The sequence below is a fragment of the Mytilus edulis genome, chromosome 2, assembly GCF_963676685.1.
Source record: "Mytilus edulis chromosome 2, xbMytEdul2.2, whole genome shotgun sequence".
In the NCBI taxonomy this organism is placed as follows: domain Eukaryota; kingdom Metazoa; phylum Mollusca; class Bivalvia; order Mytilida; family Mytilidae; genus Mytilus; species Mytilus edulis.
In genome coordinates this window covers 62,283,890-62,305,298 of record NC_092345.1, presented here as the reverse complement: position 1 = coordinate 62,305,298, position 21,409 = coordinate 62,283,890, and the positions used below count along the sequence as shown (strand labels likewise).

The following is a 21,409-nucleotide window of genomic DNA, read 5'->3' as shown; positions in this document are numbered from 1 at the left end:
TATAGAGATATCTGAACAGGATTAAAGAAATATTGCAATTAATGAAATGGAGTGGGTCTATCTCAAAAGCAAAACCTATGAAAGGACACATCATTGCTCTTAAGAATACTGTGAATTCATTAATATTAGTTAGATAGAAATTGTGTTGGTACAGGAGAACCACAAATTCAAATGTTCAACGAATTACAAATTTTCTAAAGGAATGTATGCAGACTTTGCCAAAATCACAAAATATCCACAAACATGCTAATTTTCTTTAAACCATGAAAATTGGTACCCACAAAAAATAAATGAATCCACAGTATATATATTTTAAGGATGATGATCTACATGTATATTCGCGATATTTAACAGTTTGTTATTTAAGTAACCCCCTAGGATAAACCCTTAGTCAGTAATTATTTCAAAGTAAGATTTTCTTGGTAGGCAAGTCAGCATTTTGAATTAATGATCCAATGTGTCAAATATCAAAGAGATGAAGGAATTAATGGCAGAAAATGTAAACACAAGTTGAATTATTTGACCTCTAGGTTACATGTAGATCTTAATGAAGAAGAATACAGTCTTATTTATTGTAATACACCTTCATACTAGATACCTTAATGAAATAATTCAGTGTAAAAAGTTGAAAAGGTTATGGCTCAGAACAAGAAAATCAGAAACAGAACAAGTAGGAAAACAAAATGAAGAAGAAAAAAAACAATTATATCAGAGAGCAGACAAATATATTAACAGCAGAACAATATCAATACTGTTGCAGTAGATTTTCCTTAAAAGATGGAAAAAAACTAATTAAAATTGTACAGTTGTATGAAAATGCAGATGACAATACTGTATTTCAGGATGATAAAAGAATAGTTTGAATAACCAGGTTTTTATACGACCCCAAAAAAATTTTGGGTTCATATAATGGTATGATGTCGTTTTCTGCGTCGTCGTCGTCCGAAGACACATTGGTTTCCGGATAATAACTTTAGTTTAAGTGAATAGATCATAATGAAATTTCAGAAGGTTCAATACCACAAAAGGAAGGTTGGGATTTATTTTGGGGATGATGGTCCCAACCGTTTAGGAATTAGGGGCCCAAAAGGGGCCAAAACAAGCATTTTTCTAGTTTCAGGATAATAACTTGTTTACAAGGATTTCAATTGCTCTGAAGTTATACCGCAATGTTTAAAATCACAAGTAGAAGGTTTGGATTTATTTAAGGGGTTATGGGTCAAAGTTTAGGAATTAAGGGCCAAAAAGGGGCCAAAACAAGCATTTTTCTAGTTTCCAGACAATACCTTGTGTGCAATTGCATGGATCTCTCTGAAATTGTACCACAATGTACCATATAACAAAGGGGAGGCTGGGATTAAGTTTTGGGTTAATTGCCCAAAATATGTAGGAATTAAGGGCCAAAAGCAAGGGATTGAGTTTAAGGGTTATAGCTCCAAGGGGGGGGGTTCAATAAAGTGGGGGGATCTCAGTTTACCATTTTTTTAAGGGATTTTTTTTTTCAACATTTTTCAAATTTCGAATTTTGAAAAGTTTCAAGAAGAAATATTCAATTGCACAGTATTGTGCAATAGATGTGTTAGATCTTTAACCACATTAATTTTGTGGCAAAAACCTATATTATGTCAAAAATTTTATCACAATCAAAATTCAGACAGTATCAATCTTGAATATTGTGACCAAATTTGCCACAACTGTTCAGGGTTCGACCACTGGGGTCGTATAAAGCTGCGCCCTGCGGAGCACCTGGTTAATTTCTGCTTTGAAAATTAGCAATGCATATTGATGATATTTACATTTTCATTTTAGTCAACAACACAGTTTACAGATAAAGACAAGATTTTACAGGAATTAGAAAAACATGGTGGAATATGTGATTGTCAATCATCAAGGTTGGGGAAAAAAGAAATTAATCATATATGTTGTAATATGATTATTCAGTACACAATTTGGCATGTTTTATATGAATGAGGGTTAGAAAAAATAGTTTCCATCACTGCAACAAGTGTTTTACGATATTTTCTACTCAAGACAGTTAAATTTTGATATTTAAAGTAAGAGTCTTGCCAAGTTTTTTGAATAATTAAAATTGAACTGTTGAGAGTGGAGAAATATCATAATTCAAAAGTAAAAGAGTTGAAATATGTTTTCCATAATGATTTTATCCTTCCTTTTCATAGATTTGCAGAAAGTTGTGTTCTTTATACATTAATTGGCATACTTGATGTCATCAGGCATTGTAGTCTTTTTTCATGACGTCACAATAGGAAAATCAGAAGAAATCAAGAAAATTTAACATCATAATGAAATTTTTACCAATCATTTGCTGAGAACAGATATTTCACTAGTGAAGAGAAATATTTTATTCACAATGCTCAAGAAAAGTGAAAATAGTACAAAAATTATAGAAAGATGAATATTAAAAGAAAAACAGTATGGTACATGTATTGCATATTTATTGATAATCATGATGATAGGCATCAGTGTCTGTGCATTGAAATTTTACAGTTAGAGAATCAAATTGATTTACTTTCATTTTGGTTAATAAAATGAGCTGTTCTGGCTTGAATTACACAAAATGATAATAGTTTGAATAAAAAAAATATATTCTGTAATTTTGATAGTAGAATATTTACCATGTTTACTTATGCTTATAAATATGATTATTTGATTTATTTAAAAACCTTTGAGGTTTATTGATTATCATTTATATTACATGACATTGTTTTAATTTATAGTAAATTGTTTTATTTTGATGTTAGGTTTGCTGTATATTACTTTTCTTAACACAACACTGAAGATATGGTTTAAAATTTATCATGCAACAAGAACCCTTTTCTACAATAGAAAGGAAGCCCATGTTTATTTCTTACAACGAATAGACTTAAATTGTAAATTTATGTATTTTTCAAATAAGAATTTTTTTTTTATGAATAATAATATTTTATAAATGATCTTTCAGGGACACATTAATTTATGCCATGTCAGCAGAAACCAGAGGATTGCAAGCAGTAGTAAATATCTTGTCTGAAGTTATAAACAGACCCATTGTAACAGCTGAAGAGGTTGGTAGAAATAGTTGAAGTGGTCTTTAGGTTTGAACTCTTTTGTCTGCCTGTCCATTCATCAGTTGGCAAATCAGTTTTCCACACTTTTTTCTTCATATTTGAAGATATTGATAATTGGTATATAGTTTTATCACGACAAGTTACAAATCGAGTTCAAATTTTTTTCCGGCATGAAGGTTTAGTGCAGAGTTGTGGTCCTTGGACTTAGAAATTCACTAAAATGCTTAATTTTCCTCAGTTTTTTTTCCTCATGCTTGAAGATATTGAATGGATAATTGGTATAAAGTTCTGTCATCACAAGAAACAGATGAAGTTCAAATTTTGTTTCTGTCTGATGCTTGAAGATATTAGTCATGCTTGAAGAAATTAACTTGATATTTGTTATATAGTTTAAACTTGATATTTGTTATATAGTTTACACCATGTGAGCTTCTAATGTGTTTAATTGTATATTCAGATTTTTGCATTTGTGACATCTAAAGAAATGTAATTCTTTTATTTATTTGTAGTTAGAAGATGCTAAGATGGCAGTAGGGTTCCATATTCAAGGTATGGAGTTAGATCCCAATCCAGAACCCATTCTAATGGAATTGATCCATCAGGTAATATACATGTATTTAGAAATTCATACTTGTAGTCATTTATAGTAGAAATTGTCAACCCAGAGCTATTTTCAATTGAAAGAATTTCTTAGAAATGCATGCAGAACTAATTATTATATTGTATTGATCCTTTCTCTACCATTCTCTAATTTTTTTTCACTTATTCACATTTCCCGACAGATTTTGGAAAATTGTTCTCCTTACTAGTGGAATAACTGTTCTAGGCAAATGATTGGTCAAAATTTAACTATGACATCTAATTTTATTGTTTTTTTCTGATTTGTCTATTGTGACGTCATGAAGAAAGGTGACCATGCTTGATACTATACAATACAATACGCTTTATTTAAAAATACTTTGTCACATTAACATGTGAAACAAGAGGTAAATACATACAAAATACAATCACATATGATCATGGCATGATGGAAAGTAATAAAACAACTTTAAAATAGAATATACAAATAATGTACAGTGAAACCTGAGTAAACCCGACCCTAAATAAACTGGTTTCCTGTTCATTCCGGCCAAAAATTAAAGTCCCTTCAAAGTCTTTGTTAAAATACCCTTTATAAGCTGGACCCTGTGTATTCCAAATTCAAGTCTTATGATGCAGTCCCAATACTCTTGATTACATCAATTATTACCTGTCGGAACCAGCTTGTCTAATTAATTTTTAATGATCGATATGCAATGGGTTTAATGAAAACATATTTGTTTACACAATATGACTTTTCAGGATAATCAATTAGCCAGGTGTTAAACTGTGAACTTACAATCGGACAGTACTGAGCTGTATTATTTATTAAAACACTATAAACGTGTTAATTAATCTAAAAGACACACCAAATTTATCTCGGATTGAACTTACGTTGGAACTTAAATATTTTTTTTCAAATCGCGGAGTTTGAAATTTACATTGTCTTTTTCTAAATCCTGTGTTCCCTGTTATGAACCTCTAAACGAATGACCCTGATAATGAGAACACCCGGATGACAACAATCAATGTGCAGATACATTGGCTAGAGGTATAGGGGGAGGGTTGAGATCTCATAAACATGTTTAACCCCGCCGCATTTTAGCGCCTGTCCAACGGTCAGGAGCCTCTGGCCTTTGTAAGCCTTGTATTATTAAGTCTCCCAAACAAAGTTTGGAGACTTATTGTTTTTGGTCAGTTCTTATTTATGGCACCCTCAACGGAGTTGGGGTGACGTATTGTTATTGTACGTTTCTTTTTTTCCTTATTATGTCACCCGATCGACAATGTCGGGTGACATATTGCTTTTCTTATGTTTCTTTGTTATTATTATTATTCTTCCACCTTTTTTTGTCCGACAGGTTTTTTGGAGTAAAATGGAACCAATCTTAATGATAATTCACTATAAGGAGGAACACAAAATTTCGGGTTGCAGTAGGGTCTAAGACCATAAAAAATGGCTGCCGTTTCCATGGAAACGGAACAATTGTGAAAAATTCCAGTTTTTGGTTTTGTGAATAATTTAGAGATGCTTAAACTCAGAATCATCATATTTTATCACAATGTAGGTGCCAGCCATATATTGGTTTTGGATGATATTGGCAATCATTGGAACCACTATGTTGCCATGGAAACTACCCCAAAAATTTAAAAAATTTCAAAATGCTCCAAATTTTTTGAAACTTCATAGTAACGATGAGCAACTTTGGTAGATGCGTAATTTGGCGTTAGAATTTCCAAAATGTCTGCCGTTACCATGGAAACAGTGCATAAGTGTCAAAATGCTCTAAAAACCTCAGGGTTTGGTGAATAATTTCGGTATGCTAGAACTTGAAATCATCAAATTTTTACACAATATAGTTGTCCACTATATACAGCTTTTGAATGATTTTGACAATCATTGGAACTCTTCTGTTACCATGGATACAGGACCAAATATTTCAAAAATTTCAAAATGCTCCTAAATCGATCAAACTTAATATGATTGTTGACTGGCAAGTCTGGATGATACTTTTGACTTTGGAATTTCCAAAATGGCCACCGTTGCCATGGAAACTGCAAAAAAGTCAAAAATTCTCTAAATGCTTTGAACTTAATGAAACTTGATATTATTGTTAACTGGCAAGTAAAGATGAGACTTATGACTTCAAAATTTTCAAAATGGCTGCCGTTGCCATGGAAACAGGAGAATTGTGAAATTTTTTAGAATGCTCTCAATGTACTGAAAATTTACAGAAAGATGTATTGCCATGCATATATGTGCATTCACTGTTAAACGATTTTGAGATGGCTGCCGCTTAGTGGCAATTGGGGGAAGGGTGACATCCGCTATTGCTTGCAATAGCAATTCTAGTTTTTATTATTCTTCTTCAACACTTTTTGTCCACCCAGTTTCTCGGAATTGTATGGACCAATGTTGATGGATCTATACCATAATGTGGACCAGCATATGAAGTTGTGCACCTGACTTTGGAATGGTCAAGATGGCTGCCGTTTCCATGGAAACTGCAAAAATCCGAAAATATTCAAAGTGTTCCAAACTGGAAGAAACTCCACAGGAATGGTAACTGGCATGAGATGATTTGCAGTTTGACTTTGGAATTTCCAAAATGGCTGCCGTTACCATGGAAACAGCTCAAATATCAAAAATTCTAACTCTTTCGTCATAACATCCAACTGGATGAAACTTTATGAAAATGTTCTCCAGTATGCCAAGATGTCAAGACAATATTTGGATAGTTCAAAATGGCCGCCGTTGTCATGGAAACTGGGGCCAAGTTTTGCATTGACCCTATGGAAAAATGCATAAAATCAGCATTTTTTCAGAGAGTAGTGCACCAAATTAAATGAAACTGTATTGATATATAACATGACATGTGGCAAAGAGATGTACGCTTTTAGAATTTTGGAATTATCTACTGTAACCATGGTTGCAGCACAAACGTTCAAAATTTCCAAAAAAAAAAAAAAATGCTTCAAACTGGATGAAACTTTACAGGAATAGTGACTGACATGTGCGGAGTTGCATTTTGAAGTTGGAATTTCCAAAATGGCCGCCGTAACCATGGAAACAGCAAAATTGTCCAAAATTTCAAAATGCTCCAAACTTAATGAAATTTTACAAAAATGATGACTTGCAGGTGTAGATGCACTCTTTGACTTTGAAATTTTTAAAATGGCTGCCGCTTGCCTGGCAATGGGGGGACGAGGGTGCCATCCGTTATTGCTAGCAATTACAAATCTAGTTATGGCACCCTCAACGGAGTTGGGGTGACATATTGTTATTCTACGTTTCTTTTTTTTCTTATTATGTCACCCGATCGACAATGTCGGGTGACATATTGCTTTTCCTCCGTTTCTTTGTTATTATTATTCTTATTCTTCCAATGATTTTTGTCCGGCAGATTTTTTGAAGGCAATGGAACCAATCTTAGTGATAGTCAACTATAATGAGGAACACAAAATTTCGGGTTGCAGTAGGTCATAGGACCATTAAAAATGGCTGCCGTTACCATGGAAACCGAACAAATGTGAAAAATTCCACTTTTTGGTTTTTGGGAATTATTTGGAGATGCTTTAACTTAGAATCATTATATTTTGAAACAATGTAGGTGCTGGGCATATACTTGTTTTGGATGATTTTTGGCATTCATTGGAACTACTATGTTGTCATGGATACTACACCAAAAATTTCCAAAATATCAAAATGCTCCAAATTTAATGAAACTTCACAGTAATGATGAGCAACATTGGAAGATGTGCAATTTGGCGTTGGAATTTCGAAAATGTCTTGTGTTACCATGGAAACAAGGCAAAAATGGTCAAAACGCTTTAAAAAACCTTAAAAAGTGGCATTTACTTCCTTAAAATGGTAGGTCAAATCCATTGAAACTCTGCTGGTATGTTCCCTCCCATGTACCAATGTGGTATCTGCCATTAGAAATTTGGAATGGTATCTGTTACCATAGAAACCAGACAAAATGTCAAAAATGTCTAAAATTTCAAAATGCTCCAAACTTGATGAAACTTAATATATTTGTTGACTGTCTAGTCTGCATGAGACTTTTGAAGTTGGAATTTCCAAAATGGCCACCGTTGCCATGGAAACTGCAGAAATGTCAAATATTTTCAAAATGCTCCAAACTTAATGAAACTTAATATTATTGTTAACTGGCATGTATAGATGAGACTTTTGACTTCGGAATTTTCAAAATGGCTGCCGTTGCCATGGAAACAGAAGAAATGTAAAACTTTTGACAATACTCAAAATGTCCTGAAAATTTACAGAAAGATATATCGCAATACGTTGATCTGCATTTACTGTTAAAATGTTGTCAAATTGCTGCCGCTTAGTGGCAATAGGGGAAGGGTGACATCCGCTATTGCTTGCAATGGCAATTCTAGTTATGTCACCCGATCGACAATGTCGGGTGACATATTGCTTTTCCTCTGTTTCTTTGTTATTATTATTATTCTTTAAACTATTTTGTCCGCCACTTTTCTCAGAGCCAATGGAACCAATCTTAATGATAGTTAAGTATAATAGGGAACACAAAATTCCGGGTTGCAGTAGGGTCTAAGACCATAAAAAATGGCTGCCGTTTCCATGGAAACGGAACAATTGTGAAAAATTCCACTTTTTGGTTTTTGTGAATAATTTGGAGACGCTTAAACTCAGAATCATTATATTTTGATACAATGGAGGTGCCACCCATATACTGGTTTTGGATGATTTTGGCAATCATTGGAACTACTATGTTGCCATGGAAACTACACCAAAAATTTCAAAAATATGAAAATGCTCTAAATTTTTTGAAACTTTAGCATAACGATGAGCAACTTTGGTAGATGTAGAATTTGGCGTTGGAATTTCCAAAATGTCTGCCGTTTCCATGGAAACAATGCAAAAAGGTCAAAATGGTCCAAAAACTTCAGGGTTTGGTGAATAACTTTGGAATGCTTGAACTTAAAATCCTCAAATTTTAATGGAATATAGTTGTCCACTATATCCAGGTTTTGAATGATTTTGACAATCATTGGAACTACTATGTTACCATGGATACAGGATCAAATATTTCAAAAATTTCAAAATGCTCCGAAATTAATGAAACTTCATATGATTGTTGACTGTCAAGACTGCATGAGACTTTTGAAGTTGGAATTTCCAAAATGGCCACCGTTGCCATGGAAACTGCAAAAATGTCAAATATTTTCGAAATGCTCCAAACTTAATGAAACTTAATATTATTGTTAGCTGGCATGTATAGATGAGATTTTTTACTTTGGAATTTTCAAAATGGCTGCTGTTGCCATGGAAACAGCAGAAATATGAAACTTTTTACAATGGTCTAAATGTACTGAAAATTTATAGAAAGGTATATCGCAATTCATAGATCTGCATTCACTGTTAAATTGTTTTCAAATGGCTGCCGCCTAGTGGCAAATGGGGAAGGGTGACATCCGCTATTGCTTGCAATGGCAATTCTAGTTATGGCACCCTCAACGGAGTTGGGGTGACATATTGTTATTCTACGTTTCTTTTTTTCTTATTATTTTTTTTCTTCCACTTTTTTTTGTCCAGCTTATATCTTGGAATTTTATGAACCAATGGTAATGGAACTTAACCATAATGTTGACCAGCATGTGCAGATTTGCAATCGGGATATGGCATTCTCAAGATGGCCGCAGTTACCATGGAAACGGAACAAATGTGAAAAAATACAGTTTTTCGTTTTGGTGAACTGTTTGGATATGCTTTAAGTCAGAATCATTATATTTTAATACAATGTAGGTGCCCACTATATACAGGTGTTGGATGATTTTGGCACTCATCGGAACTACTATGTTGCCATGGAAACTACTCCAAAAAATTCAAAAATCTCAAAATGTTCCAAACTTGATGAAACTTCACAGTAACGATGAGCAACATTGGAAGATGTGGAATTTGGCGTTGGAATTTCCAAAATTGCTGTTGTTACCATGGAAACAATGCAAAAAGGTCAAAACTGTGAATTTTCACAGAACATTCTAGAACATCAATGTTTAATTTATTCTAGAGACATTAAATGGTATATGATTGTATATGATTATGGAGGGAAAAAATTGCAGCGGGGGTTTGACCTTGGAACTTTCAAAATGGCCGCCGTTACAATGGAAATAGCAAAAATACAAAAAAATTCAAAATGCTTCAAATTTATTGAAACTTGTAACAAATGTTGCTCAGCTAATGTAGACTTGACTTTTGAGTTTGGAATTTCCAAAATGGCCGCCGTTACCATGGCTACCGCTCACCTGGCAATAGGGGAAGGGTGCCATCCGCTATTGCTTGCAATCGCAAATCTAGTTATGTCACCCGATCGACAATGTCGGGTGACATATTGCTTTTCTTATGTTTCTTTGTTATTATTATTATTCTTCCACCTTTTTTTGTCCGACAGGTTTTTTGGAGTAAAATGGAACCAATCTTAATGATAATTCACTATAAGGAGGAACACAAAATTTCGGGTTGCAGTAGGGTCTAAGACCATAAAAAATGGCTGCCGTTTCCATGGAAACGGAACAATTGTGAAAAATTCCAGTTTTTGGTTTTGTGAATAATTTAGAGATGCTTAAACTCAGAATCATCATATTTTATCACAATGTAGGTGCCAGCCATATATTGGTTTTGGATGATATTGGCAATCATTGGAACCACTATGTTGCCATGGAAACTACCCCAAAAATTTAAAAAATTTCAAAATGCTCCAAATTTTTTGAAACTTCATAGTAACGATGAGCAACTTTGGTAGATGCGTAATTTGGCGTTAGAATTTCCAAAATGTCTGCCGTTACCATGGAAACAGTGCATAAGTGTCAAAATGCTCTAAAAACCTCAGGGTTTGGTGAATAATTTCGGTATGCTAGAACTTGAAATCATCAAATTTTTACACAATATAGTTGTCCACTATATACAGCTTTTGAATGATTTTGACAATCATTGGAACTCTTCTGTTACCATGGATACAGGACCAAATATTTCAAAAATTTCAAAATGCTCCTAAATCGATCAAACTTAATATGATTGTTGACTGGCAAGTCTGGATGATACTTTTGACTTTGGAATTTCCAAAATGGCCACCGTTGCCATGGAAACTGCAAAAAAGTCAAAAATTCTCTAAATGCTTTGAACTTAATGAAACTTGATATTATTGTTAACTGGCAAGTAAAGATGAGACTTATGACTTCAAAATTTTCAAAATGGCTGCCGTTGCCATGGAAACAGGAGAATTGTGAAATTTTTTAGAATGCTCTCAATGTACTGAAAATTTACAGAAAGATGTATTGCCATGCATATATGTGCATTCACTGTTAAACGATTTTGAGATGGCTGCCGCTTAGTGGCAATTGGGGGAAGGGTGACATCCGCTATTGCTTGCAATAGCAATTCTAGTTATGGCACCCTCAACGGAGTTGGGGTGACGTATTGTTATTCTACGTTTCTTTTTTTTTTCTTATTATTATTTTTATTATTTTTCTTCCACACATTTTGTCCAGGAGATTTCTCGATATCCAATGGACCAAAGTTGACCGAACTCTATTATATTAAGGACCCTTAGGTTAAGAGTTGCAGGCACCATGGAAGGGTTCAAGATGGCTGCCGTTTCCATGGAAACTGCAAAAATGTGAAAAAATTTCAAAATTCCAAATTCTTCATTATAAGACCCAAGTGGATGAAACTTTGTGGAAGTGTTACCTGATATGCCTAGATGTGCATGCAATATCAAGAGGTTCCAAAATGGCCGCCATTGTCATGGAAACAGGGCGAAAGTTTAACATTGACCGTATGGGAAAACACATAAAAGCTACATTTTCTTAAAGAATATAGCATCAATCCCAATGAAACTTTATAGATATGTAACATGGCATGTACCAATGTGGCACCTGTCTTTGGAATTTTGGAAATGGTAACTGTTACCATGGAAACAGCAAAAATTTCAAAAAATTCAAAATGCTCCAAACGAGTTGAAATTTTACAACAATGTTAAAAAACATGTGTAAAAGCGCTCTTTGACTTTGAAATTTTCAAAATGGCTGCCACTCGCCTGGCAATGGGGGAAGGGTGCCATCCGTTATTGCTAGCAATTACAAATCTAGTTATTTTTATTTTTCTTCCACACATTTTGTCCGCGCGAGTTCACAGAATTGAACGGACCAATGTTTATGGAACTCAACTATAATGAGGAACCCCATTTGAAGTTGTGCACCTTGCTATGGAATGGTAAAAGATGGCCGCCGTTTCCATGGAAACAGCACAAATGCGAAAAAAATCAAAGTGGTCCAAACTGGAAGAAACTCCACAGGAATGTTAACTGGCATGTGCTGATTTCCAGTTTGACTTTGGAATTTTCAAAATGGCTGCCGTTACCATGGAAACAGCTAAAATATCAAAAATTCTAACTCTTTCGTTATAAGATCCAACTGGATGAAACTTTATGAAAATGTTCTCCAGTATGCCAAGATGTCAAGACAATATATGGATAGTTCAAAATGGCCGCCGTTGTCATGGAAACTGGGGCCAAGTTTTGCATTGACCCTATGGAAAAATGCATAAAATCAGCATTTTCTCAGAGAGTACTGCACCAAAGTCAATGAAACTGTATTGATATATAACATGACATGTGGCAATGAGATGTACGCTTTTAGAATTTTGGAAATATCTACTGTAACCATGGTTGCAGCACAAACGTTCAAAATTTCCAAAAAAAATTAAGTGCTGCAAACTGGATGAAACTTTACAGGAATAGTGACTGACATGTGCGGAGTTGCATTTTGAAGTTGGAATTTCCAAAATGGCCGCCGTAACCATGGAAACAGCAAAATTGTCCAAAATTTCAAAATGCTTCAAACTTAATGAAATTTTGCAAAAATGATAACTTGCAAGGGTAGATGCCTTCTTTGACTTTGGAATTTCCAAAAATGGCTGCCGCTCGCCTGGCAATGGGGGGACGAGGGTGCCATCCGTTATTGCTAGCAATTACAAATCTAGTTTTCTTATTATTTTTCTTCCACTTTTTTTGTCCAGCTTATATCTTGGAATTGGATGAACCAAATGTTATGGAACTATACCATAATGTTAACCAGCATGTGCAGATTTGCAATCGGGGTATGGCATTTTCAAGATGGCCACCGTTACCATGGAAACAGAACAAATGTGAAAAATAAAATCTTTGTTTTTGGTGAATAATTTGAGTATGCATGAACATAGAATCACCTAATTTTTATATATTATTAGTGTCCACTATATACAAGTTTTAGGGGATTTTGAGAAGCTTTGGAACTACTAGATTGCCATGGAAACTAAATACATTTAGCATTAAACCCTATGGGAAAACCTTAAAGTAGCATATACTCCGTTAACTGGGAAGGTCAAACTCAATCACACTACATGGATATGTAACATGGCATGTTTCAAAGTGGCACCTGTCTTTGGAATTTTGGAATTGGTAACCGTTACCATGGAAACAGCAAAAATTTCAAAAGTTTCAAATTGCTCTAAACTTTATGAAATTTTACAACAATGTTGATAAACATTTGTAGATACGCTTTTTGACTTTGGAATTTTCAAAATGGCTGCCGCTCACCTGGCAATAGGGGAAGGGTGCCATCCGTTATTGCTAGCAATTACAAATCTAGTTTTTTTTCTTATTATTTTTATTAATCTTCTTCCACACATTTTGTCCACGCTAGTTCTCGGAATCAAATGGGTCAATGTTGATGGAACTCTACTATAATGACGACCCCCATATGAAGTTGTGCATCTTGCTATGGAATGGTCCAAGATGGCTACCGTTTCCATGGAAACGGAACAAATGTGAAAAAATACAGTTTTAGGTTTTGGTGAACTGTTTGAATATGTTTGAGCTAAGAATCATTATATTTTAATACCATGTAGGTGGCCACTATACACAGGTGTTGGATGATTTTGGCACTCATTGGAACTACTGTGTTGCCATGGGAACCACACCAAAAATTTCAAAAATATCAAAATGCTCCAAACTTCATGAAACTTCACAGTAACGATGAGCAACATTGGAAGATGTGGCATTTGCAGTTGGAATTTCCAAAATAGCTGTTGTTGCCATGGAAACAATGCTAAAAGGTCAAAAAAATTCAAAAAAAATAAAAATGGTGCAAACTGGATTAAACTTTACACAAATGGTCATTGGCATAAGCAGAGTTGACTTTTGAAGATGGAATTTTCAAAATGGCCGACGTAACCATGGAAACATCAAAAATGTCAAAAATTTCAAAATGATCCAAACTTCATTAAACTTTACAAAAATGATAATTTGAATGTGTAGATGTACTCTTTGACTTTGGAATCTTCTAGTTTGCTGCCGCTCGCCTGGCAATGGGGGAAGGGTGCCATCCGCTATTGCTTGCAATGGCAAATCTAGTTATTTTTATTATTCTTCCGCTTCTTCCTCTTCTTCCGCCACTTTAAAAATGAACTTGTCCGCAGCGGTTCTCCTAAACGGCTTGTCAGATTTACTTAGGATTTTACAATATGTTAGACTAACATGTCTAGGTGAGCCATCAATGTTTCGTTTGTGCATTGGGGTCTATTAAGGGGTTTTTTGGGGGGTAGAAAGGAGGGAGGGGTTTACTATAGAACCCTATGGGATTTTATTTTTTAAAATTTTCAAATGAATATAACTTGAAAACTAAGTGATAGATACATGCAGTCTTCAGAAATGATTATAGGACAATAAAACAAATCACATGAAATATAGGGGGAGTCCCTGGGGGGTCATCCCCACCCCCTTCAATTTGAGAATATGCTTTTATCTTGTAAACGGTCCAGATCCCCACCCCTAAACCATATATATTCTTGAATGGGACGATAAAACAAATCAAATGAAATTAAAAGGAAGTCCCCGGGGGTCATCCCCACCCCGTTCAATTTGAGAATGTGCTATAATCTTGTAAACAATCCAGATCCCCACCCCTAAACCATATATATTCTTGTAGGGGACAATAAAACAAATGAAATGAAATAAAAGTGATGTCCCTAGGGGCTCACCCCACCCCCTCTTGTTTGAAAACTTGTAAACGGTCAACATCCCCACCCCTAAACCATATCTATTCTTGTATGAGACAATAAAACTAATCAAATGAAATTAAATGGAAGTTCCTGGGGGTCACACCCACCCCGTTCAATTTGAGAATGTACTATTATCTTGTAAACGGTCCAGATCCCCACCCCTAAACCATATATATTCTTGTAGGGGACAATAAAACAAATGAAATGAAATAAAAGGGAAGTCCCAAGGGAGTCACCCCACCCCCTCTTGTTTGAAAACTTGTAAACGGTCAACATCCCCACCCCTAAACCATCTATAATCTTGTAGGGGACAATAAAACAAATGAAATGAAATAACAGAAAAGTCCCGAGGTGGTCACCCCCACCCCGTCTTACTTGTAAACGGTCAACATCCCCACCACTAAACCATATATATTCTTGTAAGGGACAATAAAACAAATAAAATGAAATAAAAGGGAAGTCCCTAGGGGGTTACCCCACCCCCTCTTGTTTGAAAATTTGTAAAGGGTCAACATCCCCACCCCTAAACCATATATATTCTTGTATGGGACAATAAGGCTAATCAAATGAAATTAAAGGGAAGTTCCGGGGGGTCGCCCCCACCCTGTTCAATTTGAGAATGTGCTATTATCTTGTAAACAGTCCAGATCCCCACCCCTAAACCATATATATTCTTGTAGGGGACAATAAAACAAATGAAATGATATAGAAGGGAAGTCCCGAGGGGGTCACCCCACCCCCTCTTGTTTGAAAACTTGTAAACGATCAATGTCCCCACCCCTAAACCATATATATTCTTGTATGGGACAAAAAATCAAATCAAATGAACATGGGACCATATGAATGGCGAGTTATGGGAGCTTTGTTTGGGAGACTTCGTAACAGCATCCTGTTACAATTACTTCTTGTTTTAATTTTAGTTTCTTGTGTACAATTTGGAAATTAGTATGGCGTTCATTATCACTGAACTAGTATATATTTGTTTAGGGGCCAGCTGAGGGACGCCTCTGGGTGCGGGAATTTCTCGCTACATTGAAGACATGTTGGTGACTTTCTGCTGTTTTTTCTACGGTCGGGTTGTTGTCTCTTTGACACATTCCCCATTTCCATTCCCAATTTTAATGTAAACTGTACAACAATGTTTCGATCGTGATGAAATTTCATTTGATAATATTCTGGCTTTCAAATCGGCCATACTAACGTTGGAAATTAACGATCATGTAAGTAAAACGAATCTCTTGTGTTACAATCCAAACAACGTGAGTATTGTGATGCAAATGAAAAACAAAGTGAAAGTGAAATTGACAAGTTGGAGACTGATGCTACCGAGGTCTATTTCACATACGAGGATATGCAAAACACAGTTGAAATATTATTTCTGTTAAATTCTAGGCACACCCAGTTTCTGAAATTTTTACAGCCAATAAATATGGAGATTCAAAACAACGATTATACAAAGTTATTAAGTTATTGTGTTTTGTATTTTAATTTGTCAGTCTATACATTTTTTGTAGTTTACAATCTGACAGAACTTTTACATGCAATATTTCGGATGTCACAAGTCATTTTCTTCCAGTCAAAACGGAAACCTGAATAAACACGCTCACTGTTCAAACTGGCCCTTTTTCATAGTCCTGTTTATACAGGTTTTTACTGTATAATACTTTTATAAACTTTGAAATGAATAAAGAGACTTTTTTAGTACCTTTATATTACCAATGATAGTAATTTTTTTGTAATCCTTTCAAGCTGCACTGGGATGATGTCACATTTGAAGAAGATTTGAAAAAGAAGGATACAATCATTAGAGAAACAGATGTCAACACTGTTATTCTTGTATAAATTCATTTCTCCACTGTAACAGTAAAATTTTGAACTTTTTAAAGAGCTCAGCAAGCCTCACACTTTAAATATTGAAATTAAACTGTCTCCAGTGGAGAAAAATTGTAACACACTTGTTGCAGTAGTTGAATCTATATATCTTCTACAAATAATTCGCATATTACTAAGTTACATGTTATATTTATATATTCAGGCAGCTTACAGAGGTAATACATTAGGATTACCACACAGATGTCCTCCAGAAAACATTGATAAAATAGAAAAAAATATTTTATACACATATATGAAGAATTATCATACACCAGAAAGGATGGTACTAGCTGGTGTTGGGATGGATCATGAACAAATGGTGGAATTAGCTAAAGAACATTTTGTGAAAAATTACAAACCAATATGGTTAGAACAAGAGAACTTAGTAGATAAAAAAATGTCTGTTGATAATTCCTTGGCACAGTACACTGGTGGAAAAGCTTTGGTGAGTAGTCAGTTGGGAGGCAGAGAATATTAGAACCAGAATTAAATATATCTTTCATGGAAGAGATTTCAGTACTTGCTTGTATATAAAAATTGTTTGTTTGTTATCACATTCTCCACATAATTCATGAATCATAATTAGTAGTATAAGAAACCAGTAGTATTTATAAGGCAAGTAACATCAATTTCTTACATAGTCAATGTCACATAGTTATTTCAATTATTGACCAAAATATTAACTTGCACTGTTTAGTATTACAAATTATCAAATTTGGAAAACATGGTTTCGTATATGTAATTATGGAGGATAGATCTGTAGTTGCTGTTTGGGCAATAGATTACACAACCAACTGAAATATAATTGATGATAAGGCCTAAATTAAAATATTGTTTGTTTGCCCTTTTCTGACCCTATGTTTTGAAACAGGGTAGGTAGGTATGTAAAATATTTTATTTTTCATTTCCAAAAAATAACTTAGCTCCGTACATTTTTAGGGTAGGCAGGTAGGTAAAATATTTTATTTTATAGAAACAAAGTCTGCATGATGTCATTTTTGTTTGTATTACTTTTGCTTAAGTATCATATGAGTATGCTTTTGGTAATAAGTTTCTGGGAGTCAGGGACTAATAGTATTATAGTCCTAGGAAGTTTTGAAAAGAAGTCATCATGTAGAATGTGAAGTTAATTCATATGCACTCCTATTTTGTTTTCAAATATCAAAATAATTGTATAGGGCTTTGCAGCATATTTTCAACGTTTATATGCCTGGAACTTTTAAGAGTTTTAACATTCACTTATATTCTGTACTACGTACTGTGTACGCTTACCTCGACCTAAAAGTTTTCTGTAAGAGATAACTTTATCCTGGTAAAATATGTCCGGGCAGACATACACTACTTGTAGAAAAAGTCCCTAGAGTGTTTCAATTTTCATGTGTGCCTGTGTTTCCAATAAAAATGCTACAAGACTTGAAACTCAATTGTCATGCATTTTACATTGCATTTATAAATGATCTGTATGGAAAAACTAGCAATTTTACTGCCAAATATTGTCCATTTTACAGACCTTTGGTTCATGTCAGATAAAGATTATATATTAATGCTGGTCGAAGGCATAGTTAACTTAATCATCCTGATCTACAGATCAACGTCCCTATATAGAATACAACATCCGTTTACAAAATATTTTGTACACACGTTGATAATTTTGGACGAACTTTTTTTGATCGAACCTTGCTTTTCAAGTAAAAAGACACAAGAGTAACTTTCGTCATATTATCATTATTTCAAAGCTTTCAACATCGATTTCAAACAAATGCTTTGAAACTCTAAATGCAAGTTTTCATGTCAAATGCTCAAGTAATATCAAACGGACAAGACCTTATACGTAAAAGATAAAACCTGAGGATTTCGGTAAAAAAGTTTTGAGCGGGAAATACAAATATAAGATTTTTGGTAGGAACGAAAAAATAAAATAAAATAAAATCATGCTGGTAAATACAAATAAAAGATTTTCAGGCGAAACGAATTTATAGGGTCGGTCAGTAAAGGGCAAACAAACAATATTTTAATTTAAGCCTAACAAGTTGGAAATTCAGACCAAAGTACATTGTACCATGAAATAACAACTAAAAAATTGGAAAATATATATACATTTGTACTCACAAAAAACTACTGTACTTAAGAAAATATAATTACAAATGTACTCATATATGCATTTCAGATTGAGAAAGATTTGTCAAATGTCAGTTTAGGACCAACACCAATGCCAGAACTAGCACACATTGTTATTGGTCTGGAAAGTTGTTCGCACAAAGATGATGATTTCATCAGTTTTTGTGTACTTAATATGATGATGGGCGGTGGTGGATCATTCTCTGCTGGGGGTCCTGGAAAGGGAATGTATACAAGATTATATCTTAATGTATTAAACAGGTAAGTAACAAATGTCTGGTCAAAACTCATGAAATTGAGAATGGAAAAGGGGAATGTGTCAAAGAGATAACAACCTGTATCATGTATATATATATATAGTGATAAAAGATGGCATTTACCATGTTTACTGAGGGCTTTCCAATGCCAGTAAGTACATCAATCAGATGGCCATGACTAAAAGATGAACCATGGTTTTATAGTCCAAATAACCTATGGTGTAAAGCTACTGACCCATTTGTCAGTATGAGAATGATGATTGATGGCTGTTTTGCATCTAGTGACAAATTAAATGCGCATTCAGGACAAGAGCATGTGAATGTGATAAGAATATCAATCCTGTTTTGTACTAGACTGACTATGTAAGACTAAATCACAACTTGGTACAGTCATTGTGCTTCTTATGTAAAGGTACATATTTAGGAGTGAAAAATAGAAACCATATTTTAATTTTCACAGATTCCATATAATGCATATTGCCAAATTTTAATCCAAATATTATTAGTTACACATTGTGCTAGTGACCTGATATGATATACATGGTCAGTAAATCTCATATGGGGTGGTGTCACTCATAGGCATACAGACTAGTGGCATATTAAAGAGATCAAGTCTTCAATATTAAGAACCAACTTCCATTGCTCTATACAAAAAACAATACTTACCATAACATTTGTTAGCCTTCATGTGTTCTGCCAAATTTCAATGACAACTCTGGTTTTATTTTTTGCAGATTCCATTGGATACATAATGCCACATGTTATAACCATGCCTATGATGACAGTGGATTATTTTGTATTCATGCAAGTTCACATCCTGACCAGGTAAGAATGATTCAGAGATCCTCTTGATCATCCTTTCAAAAACAACAGTTGTACAAAATTAACTCAAGCTGATACATTTTTGACAACAATACAGCTCCTTGACTGTGTATATTGCATTATGCCTTTTTAGCTAACCTGGCCTAAAAGGCCAAGTGAGCTTTTCTCATCACTTGGTGTCGGTCATCGTCTGTCTAATGTCGTCGTTAACTTTTACAAAATTCTTCTCTGAAACTACTGGGCCAAATTTCACCAAACTTGGCCACAACCATAATTGGGGTATTTTGTTTAAAAAGTGTGTCCGGTGACCCAGCCAACCCACCAAGCTGGCCGCTATGGCTAAAAGTAGAACATAGGGGGTAAAATGTAGATTTTGGCTTATAACTCTGAAACAAAAGCATTCAGAGCAAATCTGACATAAGTTAAATTGTTAATCAAGTCAAGATCTATCTGCCCTGAAATTTTCAGACAAATCTGACAACCGTTTGTTGGGTTGCTGCCCCTGAATTGGTAATTTTAAGGAAATTTTGCCGCTTTTTGTTATTATCTTGAATATTATTATAGATAGAGATAAACTGTGAACAGCATTAATGTTCATCAAAGTAAGATCTACAAATATTAAAGCCAACATGACCAAGTTGGTCAGTAGACCCCTTAAGGAGTTATTTCCCTTTACAATAAAATTTTAACAAAATATTATCCTCTGTAACTAATGGGCAAAGTTCACAATAGATAGAAATAATTGTAAGTAGCAAGAATGTTCAGTAAAGTAAGATCTACAAACAAATCACCATCACCAACACACAATTTTGTTGTTTATCCATCTGTGTCTTTTGTTTATATGCACATAGACCAAGGTGAGCGACTCAGGCTCTTAAGAGCCTCTAGTTCTTTAAAACTTTAAGGTGGCTGGGGTTTTCTTGCTCCATCTTGTATTTTGAAGTTTGCAGATAACATTGGTCTAGATCCTAAATGAAATGTGTCAATTTTGAGAGTACTATGTAATTTATAAGTAAGACTTTTTCAGGTTAATATAGAAAAATATAGAGTGGGGCGCTCATATTCGCCGTGGACACAATTTCGCCGTTTTATGATTTTGAGGTGTTAAAACTTCAAAGGATGGTTGAAATTGAAGAAATATGCCGGGAAATTATATTTTTATAACAAATATGATTATTTTTGAAAATGAGACCAAATTTCAGCACTTACCACAAAGGACCGTAAAACGAACAACGATTTTCAGCCAATTTCCTGAATGATAAAAACGATTTCAAAGAGGTATTTCTTTAGTAATTCTTTGACTGATTGCCCTAAATTTTTTTTTTATTACACCTTTCAAATGTCTGCTATTCATCTATAATGAAATTTATTTGATAAATATTGTTTAAAGATGCAGTTATTTGGTTTTAAATAGATGTGTAACAACGGCGAATATGTGTCCCCTGTTGACAAAACATCAGGAAATTTCAAACACCCTTTAATCCAGCATTTCAAATGATTTTTCTCAAAACAAACACGTTTTAAAGCTAAGAATATTTTGCATTTGAAGTTATCTTCATATAGAAATATCAGTATACTTCAAAAATGTAAAGACCTGAACATAAACTGAA

The 21,409-nt window shown here is 34.3% G+C and overlaps 1 protein-coding gene across 2 annotated transcripts in view; it reads left to right on the top strand.

The window, feature by feature from the left end:
* LOC139512613 (mitochondrial-processing peptidase subunit alpha-like) overlaps positions 1-21,409 on the top strand; it is a 35,696-nt gene that overhangs the window by 7,330 nt on the left and 6,957 nt on the right. For both annotated transcript variants that reach the window (XR_011662312.1, XM_071300355.1), the window contains exons 4-9: positions 1,810-1,892; positions 2,963-3,065; positions 3,578-3,670; positions 16,766-17,047; positions 18,770-18,981; positions 19,712-19,802. Coding sequence is in view for 1 of the 2 variants with exons in the window: in XM_071300355.1 (XP_071156456.1) it covers positions 1,810-1,892; positions 2,963-3,065; positions 3,578-3,670; positions 16,766-17,047; positions 18,770-18,981; positions 19,712-19,802 (864 nt within the window). In the remaining variant the exon portion in view is untranslated. The remainder of the gene's footprint in view (positions 1-1,809; positions 1,893-2,962; positions 3,066-3,577; positions 3,671-16,765; positions 17,048-18,769; positions 18,982-19,711; positions 19,803-21,409) is intronic.